We start from the raw sequence: 22,866 nt of genomic DNA on the forward strand, positions 1-22,866 counted from the left end.
CCATCACTACTAACTAATACTTTCACTACTAACTAATACCATCACTACTAATACTATCACTACTAACTAATACTATCACTACTAACTAATACAATCACTACTAACTAATACTATCACTACTAACTAAATACTAACTAAATACTATCACTACTAACTAATACTATCACTACTAACTAATACTAACTAAATACTATCACTACTAACTAATAGTAACTAATACCATCACTACTAACTAATACTATCACTACAAACTAATAGTAACTAATACTATCACTACTAACTAATACTATCACTACTAACTAATACTCTCACTACTAACTAAATACTATCACTACTAACTAATACTAACTAAATACTATCACTACTAACTAATACTATCACTACTAACTAATACTAACTAAATACTATCACTGCTAATACTATCACTACTAACTAATACTAACTAAATACTATCACTACTAACTAATACTAACTAAATACTATCACTACTAACTAATACTAACTAAATACTATCACTACTAACTAATACTATCACTACTAACTAATACTAACTAAATACTATCACTACTAACTAATACTAACTAAATACTATCACTACTAACTAATACTATCACTACTAACTAATACTAACTAAATACTATCACTACTAACTAATAGTAACTAATACTATCACTACTAACTAATACTATCACTACTAACTAATACTAACTAAATACTATCACTACTAACTAATAGTAACTAATACTATCACTACTAACTAAATACTATCACTACTAACTAATGCTAACTAAATACTATCACTACTAACTAATACTATCACTACTAATACTAACTAAATACTATCACTACTAATACTATCACTACTAACTAATACTAACTAAATACTATCACTACTAACTAATACTATCACTACTAATACTAACTAAATACTATCACTACTAATACTATCACTACTAACTAATACTAACTAAATACTATCACTACTAACTAATACTATCACTACTAATACTAACTAAATACTATCACTACTAATACTATCACTACTAACTAATACTAACTAAATACTATCACTACTAACTAATACTAACTAAATACTATCACTACTAACTAAATGGTGGGGGTGAGGGAGATGTGGATGTGGGCGGGGCTCTGGCTCTGGGCGGGGCTCTGATGGTGGGCGGGGCTCTGGGCGGTGGGCGGGGCTCTGATGGTGGGCGGGGCTCTGATGGTGGGTGGGGCTCTGGCAGTGGGGTGGATGTGGGCGGGGCTCTGGCAGTGGGCGGGGCTCTGATGGTGGGCGGGGCTCTGGGCGGTGGGGTGGATGTGGGCGGGACTCTGGCAGTGGGCGGGGCTCTGGCAGTGGGCGGGGCTCTGATGGTGGGCGGGGCTCTGGCGAAGGGCTCACCCAATGGGCACGTCTCTGTACTGGGGCTGGCCTGGCTGGGTGCTGCCCTCCAGTGGCGTCTGGGTCACAGTCGGCATGGCCTTATTCACCAACACCTGCTTGTTCTCCACCTTCTCACCTGCACCACCGGGCACAGAACCAACACTGGAATGACATACTGTGTACAGCCAGAACACACGCCTACAACGCCTGAAGAGACACATCAGAACCGCCTTATGCTTCATTTGATCCTGTAGGGGTATAGATAGATAAATAGATATATCATCGTTTGTATGTCGTTATTACCTCTGCTCAATCAATACAGATTGTTAAGCCTAACCATAACCTTATACTTAAAGTTGAATCGACTTGATTAAAATAAGTCACCGTGAACTTAAAAGTTGTTTGGTTCCATTAGAAATAACATCGTAACATCAAATGACATCAAGCCAGCCTTGGACATTTGGGAGACGGTGGAGGTAGTCCTCACCAGGGGAGCAGATGCCGTCTGCGTCCAGGATGTTGTGCCTCCAGATGGGCTTGCGCGTGGCAGCGTCCAGCATGGGGCCCATCACCTTGTCGAACGTCTGGTTGGTGTAGCGCCTCAAGGTGCACTTAGCGTTCTTATACACGAGGCACCTCCCAAACCCTGAGAGGGACAGCACCGTGGTCACCGTCTTCGGTCTGCTCAGCAGCAATAAGGGAACTACAGCTTTGATGAATCCTCAGGATGTATTCTTCACATTAATGCATCAGCCATGGACACGTTTCTGAATAGATCCCCGTCTAATATGGACTAGTTAAGACAGTTAGGTGTGAAGGTCTCTTCTTAACCACCTTGGCCAAAGAACATGACTCCTTTTGTGTGCGAATATTACTACAACAAATGTGAGTATGAAAGGTTATTATATTCTATTCTTATATGATGATTTTTAATAAAACCTTGAATCCTTTAGCCCTTTCTTCTTGATGCAAAAGTTACACACACACACACACACACACACACACACACACACACACACACACACACACACACACACACACACACACACACACACACACACACACACACACACACACACACACACACACACACACACACCTCTGTCCAGCGAGGCCTTGTTGAGGATCAGGGCGTCCTCGATGTCGTAGCCGCTGTAGCTCATCACCGCCACCGTGGCGTTCTGGCCGGCAGGGAGCTTCTCGAAGTCGATGAGCTCGATGGTCTTGGTCTTCACCATGGGCCTCTGGGGGTAGGCCAGCAGGTACATCAGCGTGTCGATGCGGTTCCTCTGGTTGTAGCCGATGGTGCCTGGAGGAGACGTGGACCACAGCGTGTGCATTCAGGGACAATCACCTCTGAACACAAGAGATACTGCATCCAACGAGACGTACATTCTGTAAACACGAGGCTGGGAGCCAGTCACACAGGCGTGTTTAAAAGCCCTGAAAGTCAAAAGGGAAATCAAAGTGACTTTCAGTCCACGTGTCAAGGAGAGACTCCCTGATGGTTCTCCTCCTCTCCCCTCCCGGGGGCCCGAGGTCAGAGGTCAGCTCATCAACGCTCCCCAAATGAACCACAGGTATGAGCCCGGGGTCAACCTGGGTCAGGGTGGGGCTACTGAGAGACCAGGGGGGGTTATCACCGCCCCCCCCCCCCCCCCCCCCCCGTGGAAGGAGGGGCTTTTGTCCGCCGCCATTAGTTGACAATTGGGCTACAAGCACAGAGTTTGTGGTAATGGGCTCCGAGCTCACCGCTCCATTTGCACATGTATAGGGCTGTCCACACAGCTCCCAGCCAGAGGATATTGGGCCAAATATAGTTCCAGTCTGCGTGTTTGTAAAGCGGGGCGAGGGGGGGGGCTGCTATTACAAATGTTAGCTGGGCCGTTTAAGGGGGTTCTGGTTGCCACGGTGCCGAGGGTGCGTACTCTGGAGGTCTTTTGCAGCTGAGCATACTGACCCCCGCATGCAGAGGACGGCTCACCAAGGAATCACTAATGACACTCTGTGACTGGCAGGCAAAGGGCCCACACACACACACACTGGTGTGTATTGGTCTGTGTATAAACATAGACATGGGGGGAGGGGGGTGTGTGTGTGTGTGTGTGTGTGTGTGTGTGTGTGTGTGTGTGTGTGTGTGTGTGTGTGTGTGTGTGTGTGTGTGTGTGTGTGTGTGTGTGTGTGTGTGCAGAGGGGGGCGAGGGGTAAAGACTTTGTATAACTGTCATTTGTCAGTGTATTCCATTGTTTGTAAAAAAATAAATACCAGCCAACTTCTTGTCGTGTGAGAAAGGAGTGTATGTTTGATCTATCCACAGTGGCTTATGACAGACTGACTTACCCATGGCCTGCTTGCCCATAGCACACTGGTACGTGTTCCTAGGGGACTGGTTATGGTGGGGGTAGGGGATGAGACCAGCGCATACCCCCAGCAGCGTGAAGGGCTCGATCTCCAGGTGTGTCGTCTCTCTGCATAAACAACGACAAGAGGAGCCATGAGACACCTCACACAGCACCATGAGAGACCTCACACAGCACCATGAGACACCTCACACAGCACCATGAGACACCTCACACAGCACCATGAGAGACACCTCACACAGCACCATGAGAGACCTCACACAGCACCATGAGACACCTCACACAGCACCATGAGACACCTCACACAGCACCATGAGAGACCTCACACAGCACCATGAGACAGCTCACACAGCACCATGAGACACCTCACACAGCACCATGAGACACCTCACACAGCACCATGAGAGACACCTCACACAGCACCATGAGAGACCTCACACAGCACCATGAGAGACACCTCACACAGCACCATGAGAGACCTCACACAGCACCATGAGACACCTCACACAGCACCATGAGACACCTCACACAGCACCATGAGACACCTCACACAGCACCATGAGACACCTCACACAGCACCATGAGACACCTCACACAGCACCATGAGAGACCTCACACAGCACCATGAGACACCTCACACAGCACCATGAGACACCTCACACAGCACCATGAGACACCTCACACAGCACCATGAGACACCTCACACAGCACCATGAGAGACCTCACACAGCACCATGAGAGCAGAGACAGCTCACACAGCCTCCAGGTCGTATGTTTCAGCATCGTCACACTAATACCACTGGCCTGTGGTCCTCCTACCCTTCAGAAGAAGATCCAGAAAGCTTCCGATGGAAGCATCACCTCAGCCTAATGATCGCATCAATGATTCATTCATCACCGTGGTGGTCAGGATACTCACTTGCTGATCATGTGCTCGTAAAGAGCGATCTGACAGTCGTTCTCCTCGTTCACGTCCAGGTACTCCACCAAACTCTCGTGAAGGAAGTCCTCAAAGGTTCTGACAAGACGGGAGAGACAGTGACACATCAATCAACAATACACCGTCTCCATGACAACAGAGGACAGGGAGAGACGTGACACATCGACCGCACACCGTCTCCATGACAACAGAGGACAGGGAGAGACGTGACACATCGACCGTACACCGTCTCCATGACAACAGAGGACAGGGAGAGACGTGACACATCGACCGCACACCGTCTCCATGACAACAGAGGACAGGGAGAGACGTGACACATCGACCGTACACCGTCTCCGTGAGTGTTTGCTGAGGACGAGGTCGTCATAGTAACGTGTCGTGAGGTGTTGTACCTGTAGCCCTGAGAGAGCTCCTCTATGTGGCGGTTCTTCACCATGGGCTGACCTTTCTTCACGATGATGTAGGGCCTAACGACAGGGGTCAGAGGTCAGCGGGTCATCTACCACGGCCTGAGCTCCGTTTGGTCTCTGATCATAATCAGATCAATAATATTGTAAAAGAGAACAATTAAATTATTTAAGGTATATTTGTTCTTTAATCCTGGAGTACAAAACAGCATACACATTTATTTCTGTCATGTCTTGCATATCCTTATATACACACATAAGATATGATTATTCATGCTGCATGCAACGTGTGAAGTCCGAACAGAAAGCACAGGACAGTCGTGGAGGAATTTAAAAATATATTCTCTATATCTGAGATTCAAACAACATCAGTAGTAGCATTGTTATCGTAAATGCAAAACCACATTGAAACACTAGAGTCAGGCATGATGTACGGCGACGCACACCGCCTCACAGGACCCTACCGACACAGGCGGCCCCCGTCTGAGGAGATGTACACGCAGCGGTCCGTCCGGTTGGTGGAGATGGAGACGAACTCTGTGATGAAGCCGGCGCGGCGCATCAGCCTGAAGGTACTCACCAGCTTCTGGTGGTCTCTGATCACCCCCAGGATGTTACCTGGGGCGCACACACGCACACACACACACACACACAGTTATGGATACAGAGTGTGTGGTCCTATGGCGCTGTATGTATGCCTGAACACAAAGAGCCCTGTGGCAGCGCCGTGGCAGCAGGCGGCTAATTAAAGCACACCACAGCCATTACAATTTGACAGTTATCGTAAACAAGCAAAAAAGGACCTAATGACAACACGCTGTAATTAATGGGCCAAGTTGTGTCACAACAATAATATCAACCGGTGGCACACGATTAATGACTTATTGGCCAGCCTTCCCTCCCTTCATGGTATTAGCCATTAGGGTTCAAACAGGACGGATTAGCAGGTCCTTTTCAAGTCGTCCTTTAATAGAAAGAACCAAAGAAGAAAAGCCTTCCTCTTTGTTTACTTCTGTGCACTTAGCACACCGTAGAATCCTAATGAAACGGGGGAAGGTTTCCACAACCTTACACTAAATAATTAATGTTCATAGAGGGGAACATCGAGTACTGAGACAAAAAAGTCCATTTGGGTCCCAGGACAGCAGGAGAGCTTCCTGCCTGGTCCCTGGAGCAGGAAGCTCTTCCCCAGGTGTGGTGGGGTGGGTCTGGCCCTGGTCGCTCCTCTCTACCGTTGAGGAAGACGAGGAAGACGGAGGGGTAGGAGAGCTCCTCTCCACACAGCAGGTTGACGTCCTCCACCCCCAGGTTCATGGCCAGCTTGATGATGGGCCCGTCCTCCATGTCCGTGGTGATGTGGGTCATCAGCGCCAGGTTCTTCACCAGACCACAGGCCTGGGGAACGCAAACCAACCCGCTTACAAGGACTCAATGTACGAAAGCTTAGTCCAAAGGTATCAAGTCTACAAATAAAGCTGGTTCAAAGGCATCCTGTACGTTGTGTGTCCAAAGTCAGAGAGGAAACAACATCTTGAAGTTAAGACTGAAACCGCCTATCAGGGGAACGTCTGGCCTATCAGGGGAACGTCTGGCCTATCAGGGGAACGTCTGGCCTATCAGGGGAACGTCTGGCCTATCAGGGGAACGTCTGGCCTATCAGGGGAACGTCTGGCCTATCAGGGGAACGTCTGGCCTATCAGGGGAACGTCTGGCCTATCAGGGGAACGTCTGGCCTATCAGGGGAACGTCTGGCCTATCAGGGGAACGTCTGGCCTATCAGGGGAACGTCTGGCCTATCAAGGGAACGTCTGGCCTATCAGGGGAACGTCTGGCCTATCAGGGGAACGTCTGGCCTATCAGGGGAACGTCTGGCCTATCAGGGGAACGTCTGGCCTATCAGGGGACCTCTCCCCCCATTGGTCCAGGGCGTCCATCCTGCATGTCAATCACATGCCCATAGCACTAACATAGCTCCACCACCACTCTGCTCAATGATGGAGAGATGACGGGAGGGAGTAGAGAGGGGGGGTCAACATATCTTGTCTTTTCTGCTCTCTACCTTTACAACTCTAACAGTGTTAATAGTAGTATAATGTAGGTTAAATCTCCCCTAGAACAGTGTTTATAGTAGTATAATGTAGGTTAAATCTCCCCTAGAACAGTGTTAATAGTAGTATAATGTAGGTTAAATCTCCCCTAGAACAGTGTTAATAGTAGTATAATGTAGGTTAAATCTCCCCTAGAACAGTGTTTATAGTAGTATAATGTAGGTTAAATCTCCCCTAAAACAGTGTTTATAGTAGTATAATGTAGGTTAAATCTCCCCTAGAACAGTGTTTATAGTAGTATAATGTAGGTTAAATCTCCCCTAGAACAGTGTTTATAGTAGTATAATGTAGGTTAAATCTCCCCTAGAACAGTGTTTATAGTAGTATAATGTAGGTTAAATCTCCCCTAGAACAGTGTTAATAGTAGTATAATGTAGGTTAAATCTCCCCTAGAACAGTGTTTATAGTAGTATAATGTAGGTTAAATCTCCCCTAGAACAGTGTTAATAGTAGTATAATGTAGGTTAAATCTCCCCTAGAACAGTGTTAATAGTAGTATAATGTAGGTTAAATCTCCCCTAGAACAGTGTTTATAGTAGTATAATGTAGGTTAAATCTCCCTAGAACAGTGTTTATAGTAGTATAATGTAGGTTAAATCTCCCCTAGAACAGTGTTAATAGTAGTATAATGTAGGTTAAATCTCCCCTAGAACAGTGTTAATAGTAGTATAATGTAGGTTAAATCTCCCCTAGAACAGTGTTAATAGTAGTATGATGTAGGTTAAATCTCCCCTAGAACAGTGTTAATAGTAGTATAATGTAGGTTAAATCTCCCCTAGAACAGTGTTAATAGTAGTATGATGTAGGTTAAATCTCCCCTAGAACAGTGTTAATAGTAGTATGATGTAGGTTAAATCTCCCCTAGAACAGTGTTAATAGTAGTATAATGTAGGGTTAAATCTCCCTAGAACAGTGTTAATAGTAGTATAATGTAGGTTAAATCTCCCCTAGAACAGTGTTAATAGTAGTATGATGTAGGTTAAATCTCCCTATGACAGTGTTAAGTAGTATTGAGAAAGTGTAAGGGTTTAATGTTCTCCCTAGAACAGTGTTAATAGTAGTATGATGTAGGTAAATCTCCCCTAGAACAGTGTTAATAGTAGTATGATGTAGGTTAAATCTCCCCTAGAACAGTGTTAATAGTAGTATAATGTAGGTTAAATCTCCCCTAGAACAGTGTTAATAGTAGTATAATGTAGGTTAAATCTCCCCTAGAACAGTGTTTATAGTAGTATGATGTAGGTTAAATCTCCCCTAGAACAGTGTTAATAGTAGTATGATGTAGGTTAAATCTCCCCTAGAACAGTGTTAATAGTAGTATGATGTAGGTTAAATCTCCCCTAGAACAGTGTTAACAGTAGTATGATGTAGGTTAAATCCCCTGGTGGGCGTGGGACCCCCCATGGTGCGTGGAGAGAGAGACGGCTCACCTCTCCCTCGGGCGTGTCCGAGGGGCACAGCATCCCCCACTGGGACGGCTGCAGGGAGCGCGGCCCGCTGACCTTGCGGGTCTTCTCGAACTGGGAGGAGATGCGGGTCATCATGCCCAGGGCGGAGATGAAGGAGAGGCGGGACAGCACCTGGGTCACGCCCTGCCGGTCCATCTTGAAGCGCTTCAGGGACCAGTTCCCCTGAGGAAGAGGTCAAGGCTTTAAAGGGCTCATCAACTAGAAAAGGGTTAGAAATACCCCTTATTATTCTCACTCTGTTCATTTCTGCAAAACCATTTTCAGCGTCTTTCAAAAACGTTCTGGGCCCTATCTTGCACCCAGCGCAATTGACTTTCTACACCGATGCATGTATCGTTGCTAGTTTGCACCCGGCGCAAAGCTGATTTTCCCCCGCAGCAACCAGGCGCCACTACACTTGCGCCTGGAGAGGCGTGTCGGCGAAAAGCAGAGGCATGTTCCTGCGCAAATGATACTTGGTGCTATTTTACCGATCTAAAGATTGCGCCAATACAATTGCGCAACTGTCCGAACAATTCCTGGTCTAAATGCACTAGCGGATAGCGCAGTTGGTGTTGCTATTTTGACGTGCCATGGCAGGTCGGAACTGCAACATACGCTTACACACACGTAGGCTATACACAGCACAGACATGCAAACGATTAGCCTGATTTAAATATTATGATGTCAAAGATTGTTCATATGTGTGAAACTGCATAGAAGTAGCATTTGGACTGGACTTTTTTTTTTTTCCATAGGGGCTGCATGAATGAACACAGTAGAGTAGGCTATGCCAGGCATTTAAATAATAATAATAACAATAATAAACTCGAGCAAAGTATATTCCAGCCTCCCAAAACAAAATCTTGTTTAAAAATCTCGTGTAACAGCTGATACAGTGGTAAGTTGTACTTTTAAATCAATGCATCTGCAAACACCGTACAGCAAACACATATGTTCTTGACACAGACATCGTGTACAAGCCCATAACTTTCAGGATTGATGAATATTTGATCATAGTTTTACCGCGAGTGAGTGTTTAATAGAATGAATGAATGCGGGTGATGCTTGGTGCGCGCATGTGTGCGCACCCATCTGTTTAAACACATGCAAACTAAACACGTAACACATAATACAGTCCATGGCAATGTATATTAACGGGGGGGGGACACATGCATATTATGAACACAAGTCGATAACGATAATGTATACAATACTGGTAACAATCGATGTTTATTAATGTATTGCCGCATATCATTAAATAGACCCACAGTTGCGGCCACAGGACCGTGTCCGCATATCATATGTGTTAAGTTGTCTTTGCCGCAATTTACATGACGAATCAGTGTTTCTGAAGTTGGAGAAGAAAACGCTATTCCATGTGTGAATTAGGCCTATTACTTGGCCATAAACTGAGTCATTTGAAGTTTGAAATTCATGTGGTCATGCATCTGTCTCAGCGGAGACTGCAAACGCGCTGTCAAAATATCAACTCGTCAAGTCAAATGCGCTGGCTCTTAAAGGGGATGGGAGATGGAACTCTCATTGGTTTAATGGACGCCAAAAACACACCTATGGGTTTCAGACCAACCCATTTTAGATTTACTCATTTATCTCGCCGTCATAATAGCAACAGAGCCATAGAACCGCCCACAAAGCTACTTGGACTTTGCGCTTCACGTCTGCGTTTCAGACCGTCTAACTAGGGCCCTCTGTCTTGTAGCCTGTCGCTTTCAGGCCCCCCTTCCGAGTAGCCGTCTGCTGTGATTGGTGTAACGCTTTGCGCGTGTGTCTGCAAATTTCCACCCCCGGGAAGTTGGAATCATTGCCGTGAGGTGGGACTTCTGTACGGTCTGACGTCAACCTGTTACGGAAGTGAAGTCTGAGCACAAACGAGCTGTTTCACACACTTACTGAGGGCGTTCTGGTGGGAGTGAATACTCCCCCTGGGAGGACTTAGATTGTTCTAGCTTAGCAGACGTAGAACATGTATACATACGTCATATAACGTTCCCTGAGGCCCTGACTCCGTGGAGACGGCGTTCCCTGAGGCCCTGACTCCGTGGAGACGGCGTTCCCTGAGGCCCTGACTCCGTGGAGACGGCGTTCCCTGAGGCCCTGACTCCGTGGAGACGGCGTTCCCTGAGGCCCTGACTCCGTGGAGACGGCGTTCCCTGAGGCCCTGACTCCGTGGAGACGGCGTTCCGGCCGCAGTAGCCCGGCGCCCTGTGGACTCACGGTGGAGATGGCGTTGACCATGCCGTTGGTGATCTGGTCCTGCCTCATGTGCTTCACCACGTCGAACTGAGCTGCCCTCTGCTTGGGGATGATCTGGTCGGCGATCTTCTTCAGCTCCGAGTTGAACTTCTTAAACAGGTCTTCAAACAGCAGGGAGAGCAGCTGGGGGGGAGGGGGGAGGGGGGGGGAGGCACAACCAACACACAACGGAGGACATCAACACACTGAACTCCCTGCACTCGTGGCCATGTGATGGAGTCATCAGCACGTGTGTGTGTGTGTGTGTGTGTGTGTGCGTCTGCGTGTCTGTGTGTGTGTGTACGTACTCCCTTATCAGCAGAGAGACGGTGCTGACTGTCAGATTTAATAACCCAGCGTTGCCAGCTCTCTGATAAGTCTGACCTGGCCCTGCGCCCAGACCCTCCCCCCCCTCCCCCTCCCCCCCCCCCCACCCCACAGGAGGCAACCTCTGGCATAACCCCCTCCCACCTGTGCATTAGCATAAATCAAAAACAAACGGCCTCAAATTAATAAAGAAATTAAGCTTCAGTAGCGCTGCCGAGCCAATTAGTTGAATGTCAGAGAACTGTTAATTGGAGAGCAGAGAGCTTAGCTGGTGTGGAGTGTGTAAGCCCACAGTTGGAAAAAAAGTGGGCTCAGTTTTCTCCCCTGCCCTCCCCCTCCCTCCCTCCCTCCCTCTCACCCCCCCCAACCTGGTCTGTGTGAAGGAAGGGGGGGTGGATTAAAGGCCTCAAGACAGCAGTAATTACATTATCAGAGCTGAGCTGCAGGATTAGCTCAATCGCTCCAGTCAAGACAGCCGTTCCATTGTCACGCCACTGGAAGGAAAAACAATGTGTGTCCCCCATGCATGTCGGCGCTGGGCCCTATATGAGGGACCATATCTCCCCGCCCGACCGAGGGGGGGGGGGTGGGGGGGGGGGCGACCTAAACAAAACAGGCCGGCACAAAGGCTGAGGGCGGGGGGCGGTGAGCGTCTTATTAAAAAGGCAGGAGATGCAGGTGAGAGATGCGGCGGGCTGCGGCCTGCGTCCTCTTGGCTCCCGGCTCTGATCCATGTCTCATCATCAGCTCTCTGCTCGCTGTCTGGCAACGCGTTGCGAGGGGACATCCAGGCTGTTTTGTCTCACAGATCGGACTGAATGGAAGTTTGGAACGCAGCCCTCTCTCAAAATAATTCTGATGCAAATAAATAGCCACTTGATATAAAATATGAGCATCCTGGTGCGACTCCATCCAGCGCCTTTAATTACAGAGTAGTCCTGGAATGAGGAGGAGCGTTGTTCTGGTACCTGCCCGGCCAGCTCCAGACGCTTGTTGCCATAGTAATCCCTGTCGTCCACCTTGTGCTCCCCCTGAGCGAGGATGACCCGTCGCACCATCACCGCCAGGTACACACACTTCGCCCGGAAGTTAAACTCCTTCACCTGGAGACAAACAACAACAAACATCAATACCAAACATTAAAGCAATTATTTAAACACCAGTCAAAGAACCTTATACACAGCAACAGAAGTAAGGGATAATGTATAGAACGCGGGTTATTTCCCGATAATGAACGGCGATGTTCTATACATTATCCCGCTTATTACACGGCTTCTTGCCAAAATGAAAAAATAACTTCATTCGTAGTGTTGATCAGCAGAGAAATAGTCCGCCCAAGACGTTGATGTCGCTTAGCAACCGAATCCGCTGGGGTTGATAAGTTACCGGACTACTTGCGGAGTGATACGAAAGACGTGAAAAAATCCACTTTCCTTGACAGCGGACATTATGTGCTTAGCAACGGTCAATTATTGAAAAATAATTCACCACAGGAAGTCGGGAAGGCCCATGCAAGTGAACGGAGCGTTCCACAGCGTTGAGCCGTGTCATAAAAAATAATAACACGTGTGCATGCAAATGATTTGCAATTGTTTCTAACGAAGGCACAAGGTGGGAGGAAGACGAGGAAGACTCACTGGTACGTGCGTCAGGATGAGCGAGGCCAGCAGCTCCCTAGCCTCCTCCATCTTGGTTTTCTTGGGCCCGCCCCACATCCTCTGTCGCCGCACCTTGTTCCCAAGGTACTTCAACGCCTGGACACAACACAGCAGACCAGATATATCATATCTAATATATACAGTAACAACTCAGGACTCAGGACCCAGTGGAAAGACATTGTGCAAAAAGTACCCAACAAAACAAAATGAGGGATTTAAAATGTTACACACTGATGTTTATATTCAAAGACTAACACACACAATAGAAAGCAGACATCCTGAACAACAGCGCTTATCTGAATATGCAACTGATGTACAGATGTAGGTCAAAGGTTAAGCAGGCGGAGGACTTCCACAGAGACCACCCTGTGCTCTGCTTACTATATATTCAAACACAATCACTCGGAATTCAAAACCTAGAAACGGTGCAATGCATTCATTGATTCGTTGATTGCATTAATTAAGCCATGGAGCGCCACAACCTCGACCAATCACTGAGCGGAAAGCCATTTAGCAAGTTGAGGATGTGGTGGATATTTAGGCCGACATTTCTCAAATCCATAGAGATTGAAGATACAAAGTAAAGTAAATCAAAGAATTTCACACATGTTGTTCTCTGTAGCTCGCATGGTCACACAGGTCCCGCATCAGCATATTCTTTAGAAGTCCGCCTACAAAACGCTGCCCGGTGCAGTAAACCTTCTCAGCAGAAATGTCCCTCAAGCCCCCCGATACCAGACCCTGAACAGAACATGTTTGAAAGGTGGGCGGGATCCAGGGGAGCCAGGCCAGGGAGGTACCTGAGTCTGGGTGAAGATCTGGGCCTTCTGACACTCCTCCAAGCTGGGGGAGAAGTTGGCCACCACGTGTTCCTCTGTTCCGATCATCTGAACGATCTCCTGGTCACTCTCCACACCCATGGCCTTCCCACAAAACACAGAGCGACAGTTAAACAGAGCAACAGTTACACACAGAGCGACAGTTAAACAGAGCAACAGTTACACACAGAGCGACAGTTAAACAGAGCGACAGTTAAACAGAGCGACAGTTACACACAGAGCGACAGTTAAACAGAGCGACAGTTAAACAGAGTGACAGTTAAACAGAGCGACAGTTAGACAGAGCGACAGTTAAACACAGAGCGACAGTTAAACAGAGCGACAGTTAAACACAGAGCGACAGTTAAACACAGAGCGACAGTTAGACAGAGCGACAGTTAGACACAGAGCGACAGTTAAACAGAGCGACAGTTAGACACAGAGCGACAGTTAGACACAGAGTGACAGTTAAACACAGCGACAGTTAGACAGAGCGACAGTTAAACAGAGCGACAGTTAGACACAGCGACAGTTAAACAGAGCGACAGTTAGACAGAGCGACAGTTAGACAGAGCGACAGTTAAACAGAGCTACAGTTAGACACAGAGTGACAGTTAAACAGAGCAAGAAAGTATAACGACTATATTTTTCTATAAATGTTTATCTGAAAAAGTATTATTAGTAGTAGTATTTATGACATATAAGATAAATAAGTTCAGAAAAGTAGGCCTGGGCGATATGGCTGAAAGACATCATGATATAACTTGATCATATTGATTGATATCTATTAATAATTTTAATGAACACACCTGTTTAACACTTAATATGACCTTCCACTGCTCTTCATTGATAAATACTCCAATGTCGATACAACAAAGAAAAAAACACTCAACTATTGTAAATAAGTATGGAACCGTGTTTGTGTAACAAACCCAGCTGCTAGATTCAGTGGTCCAGTCTCTTATCGATATATATTGAACATGTTTTATATTGATATTGATCAAAAGTCTATCACGATACGATCATTTATTGTTTTATTGCCCAGGCCTACAGAAAAGTATATTTTGCAATACCAACAGGTAAACAGGCCGGTGGGGTTGGGGAACTTAATGTCAGAGGCAGAGGTGAGACGGTTAACTTATTATTACATCTGTGATATTTGCTCATGGGAATGTGGCGTGGTGTGTTTGACCACACAGGGGATTTAAACTACGAAGTAGGAACACAACATAGAAACTAGAGGTAATTATAAAAACTGCCACACACCTTCAACTGCGACTCTATTAAGAGAAGGTTCTTTTTTAACAGATATTTACAGAAAAATCTACTTTCTCATCCTGTTGTGGTCTCACACCGCCCCCTAGCTGACAAAGCGAGGTACAGCACACTGTCTGTGTCTCGGCCAATGGGAGAAGGTTATCTTTACCTTGAATATGATGGCGATGGGTGCGTCCTCGGAGAGAGTGTTATGCCTCAGGTAGAATCGGCCCTTCTTCACAACCATATTCGTCCTACTCTTCTTCTCATGGGTGGAGCTGAAAGGAGAGTTTATCATTCAAATAAAATGTAAGTAAAAAAGTAAACGACTTCCAGAAATACTAAGTTGAAGGAATATACATATGCTGCGGAAGGTTTAACCAGAGTTACCAGGTGGGAGGTTTAAGAGGTGTGAGACCAGCGTAAAGAGGTGTGAGACCAGCGTAAAGAGGTGTGAGACCAGCGTAAAGAGGTGTGAGACCAGCGTAAAGAGGTGTGAGACCAGCGTAAAGAGGTGTGAGACCAGCGTAAAGAGGTGTGAGACCAGTGTAAAGAGGTGTGAGACCAGCGTAAAGAGGTGTGAGACCAGCGTAAAGAGCAGCGTGTGCAGCACCTGGTGACCGAGGCCCCGACGGCTCCTTTGCGGTCCTGCTCCACGATGATGCGGTTCTTGGAGAGCTGCTCCTGGATCAGGATCACCTTCTCCTGCCCTTTCACAATGAAGTACCCGCCTGCCACCAAACACATCCACAACCTCACGTCATTCATCTTCACTTTCAGTTGCTGACGACATATTGCAGGGCAGCCATGTCTTTGTAGAGGGTGGAGGGGGGCAGAGAGGTGCTGTACCCGGGTCTAAAGGGCACTCGTTGAGTTTGGACACTTCCATGGGGGTTTTCCCGGTCAGCACACAGTTGGAGCTGCGCAGCATGATGGGCATTCTGAGATTGGGAAATTTGACAAATATGATCAAGTTATAGAGGGAGGAAAAGACAAGCATGACGATAATACAAAAATAGAATTAATAATAATCAGACGGAGTGGATGGTAGGCCTGATGGCTCTTTGATTCTGGTGTGATGTTCTGTGTCCACACCAGCAGGCCTGATGGTGAGCAGGAGCCTGCGAGGGTCAGCAGTACCTTCCGATGGGCAGGGCGTTGCGGATGATCCTCTGGCTGCCTCTGGTGTACTCGATGTCCACGGTGATGGGCGCCGAGTAGGTCATGTCGCGCAGACGGCACTGGTCCAAACACACACTGAATCAACACTACAGGAAGTCTGACCACGTTGCTTTCATTACCTGTTCAGTAGGTCTTTAGAAGAGGCTTTTAAAGAAGAATGATTTATTTAATTGGCATTAGATGTTATTAATGAGCAAATAGACCTCTTTATCAAATAGAGGTTGTATCCCACCCAGACTGATGGGATACAACCTAGAATCCGCCGTTTGGGAAACCAACATCCTCACCACTGGGAAGTAGTGGTAAGGGTGCAGGACGGGAGCAGGTGGTCTGGTGACTGGACCACCCTGAAGCAGCACTACAGAACACTAACAGACGTTACAGTACATCCAACCTGTCCACACTAACCTCATGGGGAGAGACAGGCCTGGTGACATTGAAGCTCTCCTCCACATCCGGCATGCCCACGTATATGTTCAGGTACCTGGAGGTAAGGGTTGATAACTTATGTTGAGTGAGTTCACTGAGGCCATATCGTTTCTTAAAAAGTGAGAGTAAAACGACGGGGTCTGAGACGTACTTGAGGTACCACATGGGGTCAGCATCGCTCGTGATCTTCTCGTTTGCTTTCATGATTTTCTTGATCTATAAAATAACCATATTTGTTTTAATTTGTATATTCAAGCACAGTTACACCAGACTTAATATGATTTGAGTGTTACCTCCACGTTGATGAAGTAGTTGAATGAGTCGATGTGCTGCTTTACCAGACCTTTGACCTGGAGATGAACACATTATGTTTATGTTGTAAAGACGCTCATAGCGCGATTATGACACCGCGTGAAAAGAGGCGTATCTGGACTGGCATAATCCGGTATTCTCCACAGATGATGGGACACTGCCCTCAGCTGTCAGGCTCCACCCCCAGGGTCATCTCACCTCCCCATTGGTCCAGTTGTTTGACCAATGGGGAGGGGTTTGATTATTTTATTATTTATACAAATGATTATAAATGAAATGTTTTTTCTACATCAGAAGATTATATAGATTATGGATGCAAACAATTATGGACATACTTTATTATAAATACAATACAGTGTACTAGGGATGGGTCAGAATATTCGATTATTAGTAGACGGGGGAGAGGGGTGGGAGACGGGGGAGAGGGGGGAGAGGGGTGGGAGACAGGGGGAGAGGGGTGGGAGACGGGGGAGAGGGGTGGGAGACGGGGGAGAGGGGTGGGAGACAGGGGGGAGAGGGGTGGGAGACAGGGGGAGAGGGGTGGGAGTCGGTTGTTCATCATTATGGGGTCTCCCTTTTGTTTAATGCATTTTGTGTAAGACAGAACATGTCTTACCATGTATCTGTAAGACAATGTATCTTTCCCGTTGTAAACAACTTTCTTGGCAATTCGATTGTTTATTTCTGAGTTTACGAGGTGCACTTGAATGCAACGCTTTACCGTACAAAGCTATGTAGACGCGCAATCGCCTTTTGAAGTGTGGCTGGCGTGACCGCGCTTCTCTTGAAGTGTTGTTTTGTTTGCAGGTCTGCATAACAGCATTAGACAGGTACACAATACCACCGCAAACACAAGGTTGGGTGATTGTCCAGATTATTCCAGATCCCACTTCCACGCAGTGTCATAGATAATAGATGAAATGCCTTGGACATAAACAAAGAGCTTACCTTTAAGAAAGCCGGGAGCAATTTCCATTTTTCCTGTAAATTATCAAATGAATGAATCAACATAGGAAGGTAAGGACATGTGCTTTTCTCTAGGTTAATGATCTGACCATCTGACAGTGTATTGCTCTAGACAGCATGGTGTGTGGAGCTTTGCAGAAGCCTCCTTCATTTACCTCTATAGTGTCGACAGGAGCTGCGATCTGCTGCGGGCTCAGGTCCCCGAACTCCTCAGCCAGGAGGTCCATGTTGACCCCAACTATCCTACGAACTATCTAAGTTCAAATGGATAAATACTCACACACATGCATTCCATGCATTCGGGCATCGGAAGCAACTTCTTCTTCATCGTTTTCCCTGACGAGATAGGACCACAGAAAGGTGCGTGGCGCCCCCTGCTGGCTGTCATCACCTCTACTACTACTAATAATAATAATAATAATTAATTGAATTTATATAGCGCTTTTCTAGACACTCAAAGCGCTTTACAGTGAAGGGGGGACCTCACTAACCACCACCAATGTGTAGCACCCACTTGGGTGATGCACGGCAGCCAATCGGCACCAGAACGCTCACCGCACACCAGCTTGAGGTGGAGAGTGAGGGAATTAATGAATGAGCCAATTATATATAGGGGGATGATTAGGGGGCCAGATTGAATGAGCCTGGTTGGGCAGTTTTAGCCAGGACACCGGGGGATCCCCTACTCTTTGCCATAAGTGCCCTGGGATCTTTTATGACCTCAGTGAGTCAGGACCTCGGTTTTACGTCTCCTCCGAAGGACGGAAATCTACTACCATCTATCTACCATCCCCTCTACTACTATCACCTCTACTACTATCACCTCTACTACTATCACCTCTACTACCATCACCTCTACTATCACCTCTACTACTATCACCTATACTACTATCACCTCTACTACTATCACCTCTACTACTATCACCTCTACTATCACCTCTACTACTATCACCTCTACTACTATCACCTATACTACTATCACCTCTACTACCATCACCTATACTACTATCACCTCTACCATCACCTCTACTACCATCACCTATACTACTATCACCTCTACTATTATCACCTCTACTACTATCACCTCTACTATCACCTCTACTACTATCACCTCTACTACCATCACCTCTACTACTATCACCTCTACTACTATCACCTCTACTATTATCACCTCTACTACCATCACCTTTACTATTATCACCTCTACTACTATCACCTCTACTACTATCACCTCTACTATCACCTATACTACTATCACCTCTACTATCACCTCTACTATCACCTCTACTATCACCTCTACTACCATCACCTCTACTATCACCTATACTACTATCACCTCTACTACTATCACCTCTACTATTATCACCTCTACTACCATCACCTCTACTATTATCACCTCTACTACTATCACCTCTACTACTATCACCTCTACTACTATCACCTCTACTATTATCACCTCTACTACCATCACCTTTACTATTATCACCTCTACTACTATCACCTCTACTATTATCACCTCTACTATTATCACCTCTACTACTATCACCTCTACTACTATCACCTCTACTATCACCTCTACTACTATCACCTCTACTACTATCACCTCTACTATTATCACCTCTACTACCATCACCTCTACTATTATCACCTCTACTACCATCACCTATACTACTATCACCTCTACTACTATCACCTCTACTATTATCACCTCTACTACCATCACCTTTACTATTATCACCTCTACTACTATCACCTCTACTACTATCACCTCTACTACCATCACCTCTACTATCACCTCTACTACTATCACCTCTACTACTATCACCTCTACTACTATCACCTCTACTACCATCACCTCTACTACTATCACCTCTACTACTACCACCTCTACTACTATCACCTCTACTACTATCACCTCTACTACCATCACCTCTACTACTATCACCTCTACTACCATCACCTCTACTATTATCACCTCTACTATTATCACCTCTACTACCATCACCTCTACTATTATCACCTCTACTACTATCACCTCTACTACTATCACCTCTACTATTATCACCTCTACTACCATCACCTCTACTATTATCACCTCTACTACTATCACCTCTACTACCATCACCTCTACTATCACCTCTACTACTATCACCTCTACTACTATCACCTCTACTACCATCACCTCTACTACTATCACCTCTACTATTATCACCTCTACTATCACCTCTACTACTATCACCTCTACTATTATCACCTCTACTATCACCTCTACTACCATCACCTCTACTATCACCTATACTACTATCACCTCTACTACTATCACCTCTACTATTATCACCTCTACTACCATCACTTCTACTATTATCACCTCTACTATGATCACCTCTACTACTATCACCTCTACTACTATCACCTCTACTACTATCACCTCTACTATTATCACCTCTACTACCATCACCTTTACTATTATCACCTCTACTACTATCACCTCTACTACTATCACCTCTACTATTATCACCTCTACTATTATCACCTCTACTACTATCACCTCTACTACTATCACCTCTACTATCACCTCTACTACTATCACCTCTACTACTATCACCTCTACTATTATCACCTCTACTATCACCTCTACTACTATCACCTCTACTACCATCACCTCTACTATTATCACCTCTACTACTATCACCTCTACTACTATCACCTCTACTACTACCACCTCTACTTCATCACCTCTACTACTATCACCTCTACTATTATCACCTCTACTACCATCACCTTTACTATTATCACCTCTACTATTATCACCTCTACTACTATCACCTCTACTACTATCACCTCTACTACTATCAACTCTACTACCATCACCTCTACTATTATCACCTCTACTACCATCACCTTTACTATTATCACCTCTACTACTATCACCTCTACTACTATCACCTCTACTATTATCACCTCTACTACCATCACCTCTACTATTATCACCTCTACTACTATCACCTCTACTACCATCACCTCTACTATCACCTCTACTACTATCACCTCTACTACTATCACCTCTACTACCATCACCTCTACTACTATCACCTCTACTATTATCACCTCTACTATCACCTCTACTACTATCACCTCTACTATTATCACCTCTACTATCACCTCTACTATCACCTCTACTACCATCACCTCTACTATCACCTATACTACTATCACCTCTACTACTATCACCTCTACTATTATCACCTCTACTACCATCACTTCTACTATTATCACCTCTACTATGATCACCTCTACTACTATCACCTCTACTACTATCACCTCTACTACTATCACCTCTACTATTATCACCTCTACTACCATCACCTTTACTATTATCACCTCTACTACTATCACCTCTACTACTATCACCTCTACTATTATCACCTCTACTATTATCACCTCTACTACTATCACCTCTACTACTATCACCTCTACTATCACCTCTACTACTATCACCTCTACTATTATCACCTCTACTATCACCTCTACTACTATCACCTCTACTACCATCACCTCTACTATTATCACCTCTACTACTATCACCTCTACTACTATCACCTCTACTACTACCACCTCTACTTCATCACCTCTACTACTATCACCTCTACTATTATCACCTCTACTACTATCACCTCTACTACCATCACCTCTACTACTATCACCTCTACTATTATCACCTCTACTATCACCTCTACTACTATCACCTCTACTACCATCACCTCTACTACTATCACCTCTACTACTATCACCTCTACTACTATCACCTCTACTACTATCACGTCTACTATCACCTCTACTACTATCACCTCTACTATTATCACCTCTACTACCATCACCTCTACTATTATCACCTCTACTACCATCACCTCTACTATTATCACCTCTACTACTATCACCTCTACTATTATCACCTCTACTACCATCACCTTTACTATTATCACCTCTACTACTATCACCTCTACTATTATCACCTCTACTATTATCACCTCTACTACTATCACCTCTACTACTATCACCTCTACTATCACCTCTACTACTATCACCTCTACTACTATCACCTCTACTATTATCACCTCTACTACCATCACCTCTACTATTATCACCTCTACTATCACCTCTACTATTATCACCTCTACTACTATCACCTCTACTACCACCTCTACTACTATCACCTATACTACTATCTATCTACTACCACCTCTACTACTATCACCTCTACTACTATCACCTCTACTACTATCACCTCTACTACCATCACCTCTACTATCACCTCTACTACTATCACCTCTACTACTATCACCTCTACTACTATCACCTCTACTACCATCACCTCTACTATTATCACCTCTACTACCATCACCTTTACTATTATCACCTCTACTACTATCACCTCTACTACTATCACCTCTACTACTATCACCTCTACTATTATCACCTCTACTACCATCACCTCTACTATTATCACCTCTACTACTATCACCTCTACTACCATCACCTCTACTATCACCTCTACTACTATCACCTCTACTACTATCACCTCTACTACCATCACCTCTACTACTATCACCTCTACTATTATCACCTCTACTATCACCTCTACTACTATCACCTCTACTATTATCACCTCTACTATCACCTCTACTATCACCTCTACTACCATCACCTCTACTATCACCTATACTACTATCACCTCTACTACTATCACCTCTACTATTATCACCTCTACTACCATCACTTCTACTATTATCACCTCTACTATGATCACCTCTACTACTATCACCTCTACTACTATCACCTCTACTACTATCACCTCTACTATTATCACCTCTACTACCATCACCTTTACTATTATCACCTCTACTACTATCACCTCTACTACTATCACCTCTACTATTATCACCTCTACTATTATCACCTCTACTACTATCACCTCTACTACTATCACCTCTACTATCACCTCTACTACTA

The 22,866-nt window shown here is 45.5% G+C and overlaps 1 protein-coding gene across 1 annotated transcript in view; it reads right to left on the reverse strand.

The window, feature by feature from the left end:
- polr3b (polymerase (RNA) III (DNA directed) polypeptide B) overlaps positions 1 to 18,151 on the reverse strand; it is a 30,706-nt gene extending 12,555 nt beyond the window's left edge. Inside the window, exons 1-22 of the mRNA XM_084477791.1 lie at positions 18,012 to 18,151; positions 17,839 to 17,871; positions 16,872 to 16,928; positions 16,730 to 16,794; positions 16,558 to 16,633; positions 16,108 to 16,208; positions 15,817 to 15,908; positions 15,581 to 15,698; positions 15,137 to 15,245; positions 13,693 to 13,815; positions 12,872 to 12,988; positions 12,203 to 12,337; positions 10,890 to 11,051; positions 8,634 to 8,834; positions 6,328 to 6,490; positions 5,560 to 5,713; positions 5,081 to 5,155; positions 4,668 to 4,766; positions 3,729 to 3,856; positions 2,487 to 2,696; positions 1,875 to 2,033; positions 1,406 to 1,523 (exon numbers count right to left, since the gene is read on the reverse strand). Coding sequence (XP_084333917.1) covers positions 1,406 to 1,523; positions 1,875 to 2,033; positions 2,487 to 2,696; positions 3,729 to 3,856; positions 4,668 to 4,766; positions 5,081 to 5,155; positions 5,560 to 5,713; positions 6,328 to 6,490; positions 8,634 to 8,834; positions 10,890 to 11,051; positions 12,203 to 12,337; positions 12,872 to 12,988; positions 13,693 to 13,815; positions 15,137 to 15,245; positions 15,581 to 15,698; positions 15,817 to 15,908; positions 16,108 to 16,208; positions 16,558 to 16,633; positions 16,730 to 16,794; positions 16,872 to 16,928; positions 17,839 to 17,871; positions 18,012 to 18,083 — 2,567 coding nt within the window. The 5' untranslated portion in view covers positions 18,084 to 18,151. The remainder of the gene's footprint in view (positions 1 to 1,405; positions 1,524 to 1,874; positions 2,034 to 2,486; positions 2,697 to 3,728; positions 3,857 to 4,667; positions 4,767 to 5,080; positions 5,156 to 5,559; positions 5,714 to 6,327; positions 6,491 to 8,633; positions 8,835 to 10,889; positions 11,052 to 12,202; positions 12,338 to 12,871; positions 12,989 to 13,692; positions 13,816 to 15,136; positions 15,246 to 15,580; positions 15,699 to 15,816; positions 15,909 to 16,107; positions 16,209 to 16,557; positions 16,634 to 16,729; positions 16,795 to 16,871; positions 16,929 to 17,838; positions 17,872 to 18,011) is intronic.
- Between the last annotated feature and the right edge of the window lie 4,715 nt (positions 18,152 to 22,866).

This window comes from Micromesistius poutassou, assembly GCF_964030765.1.
Source record: "Micromesistius poutassou genome assembly, chromosome: 13".
Lineage (NCBI taxonomy): Eukaryota > Metazoa > Chordata > Actinopteri > Gadiformes > Gadidae > Micromesistius > Micromesistius poutassou.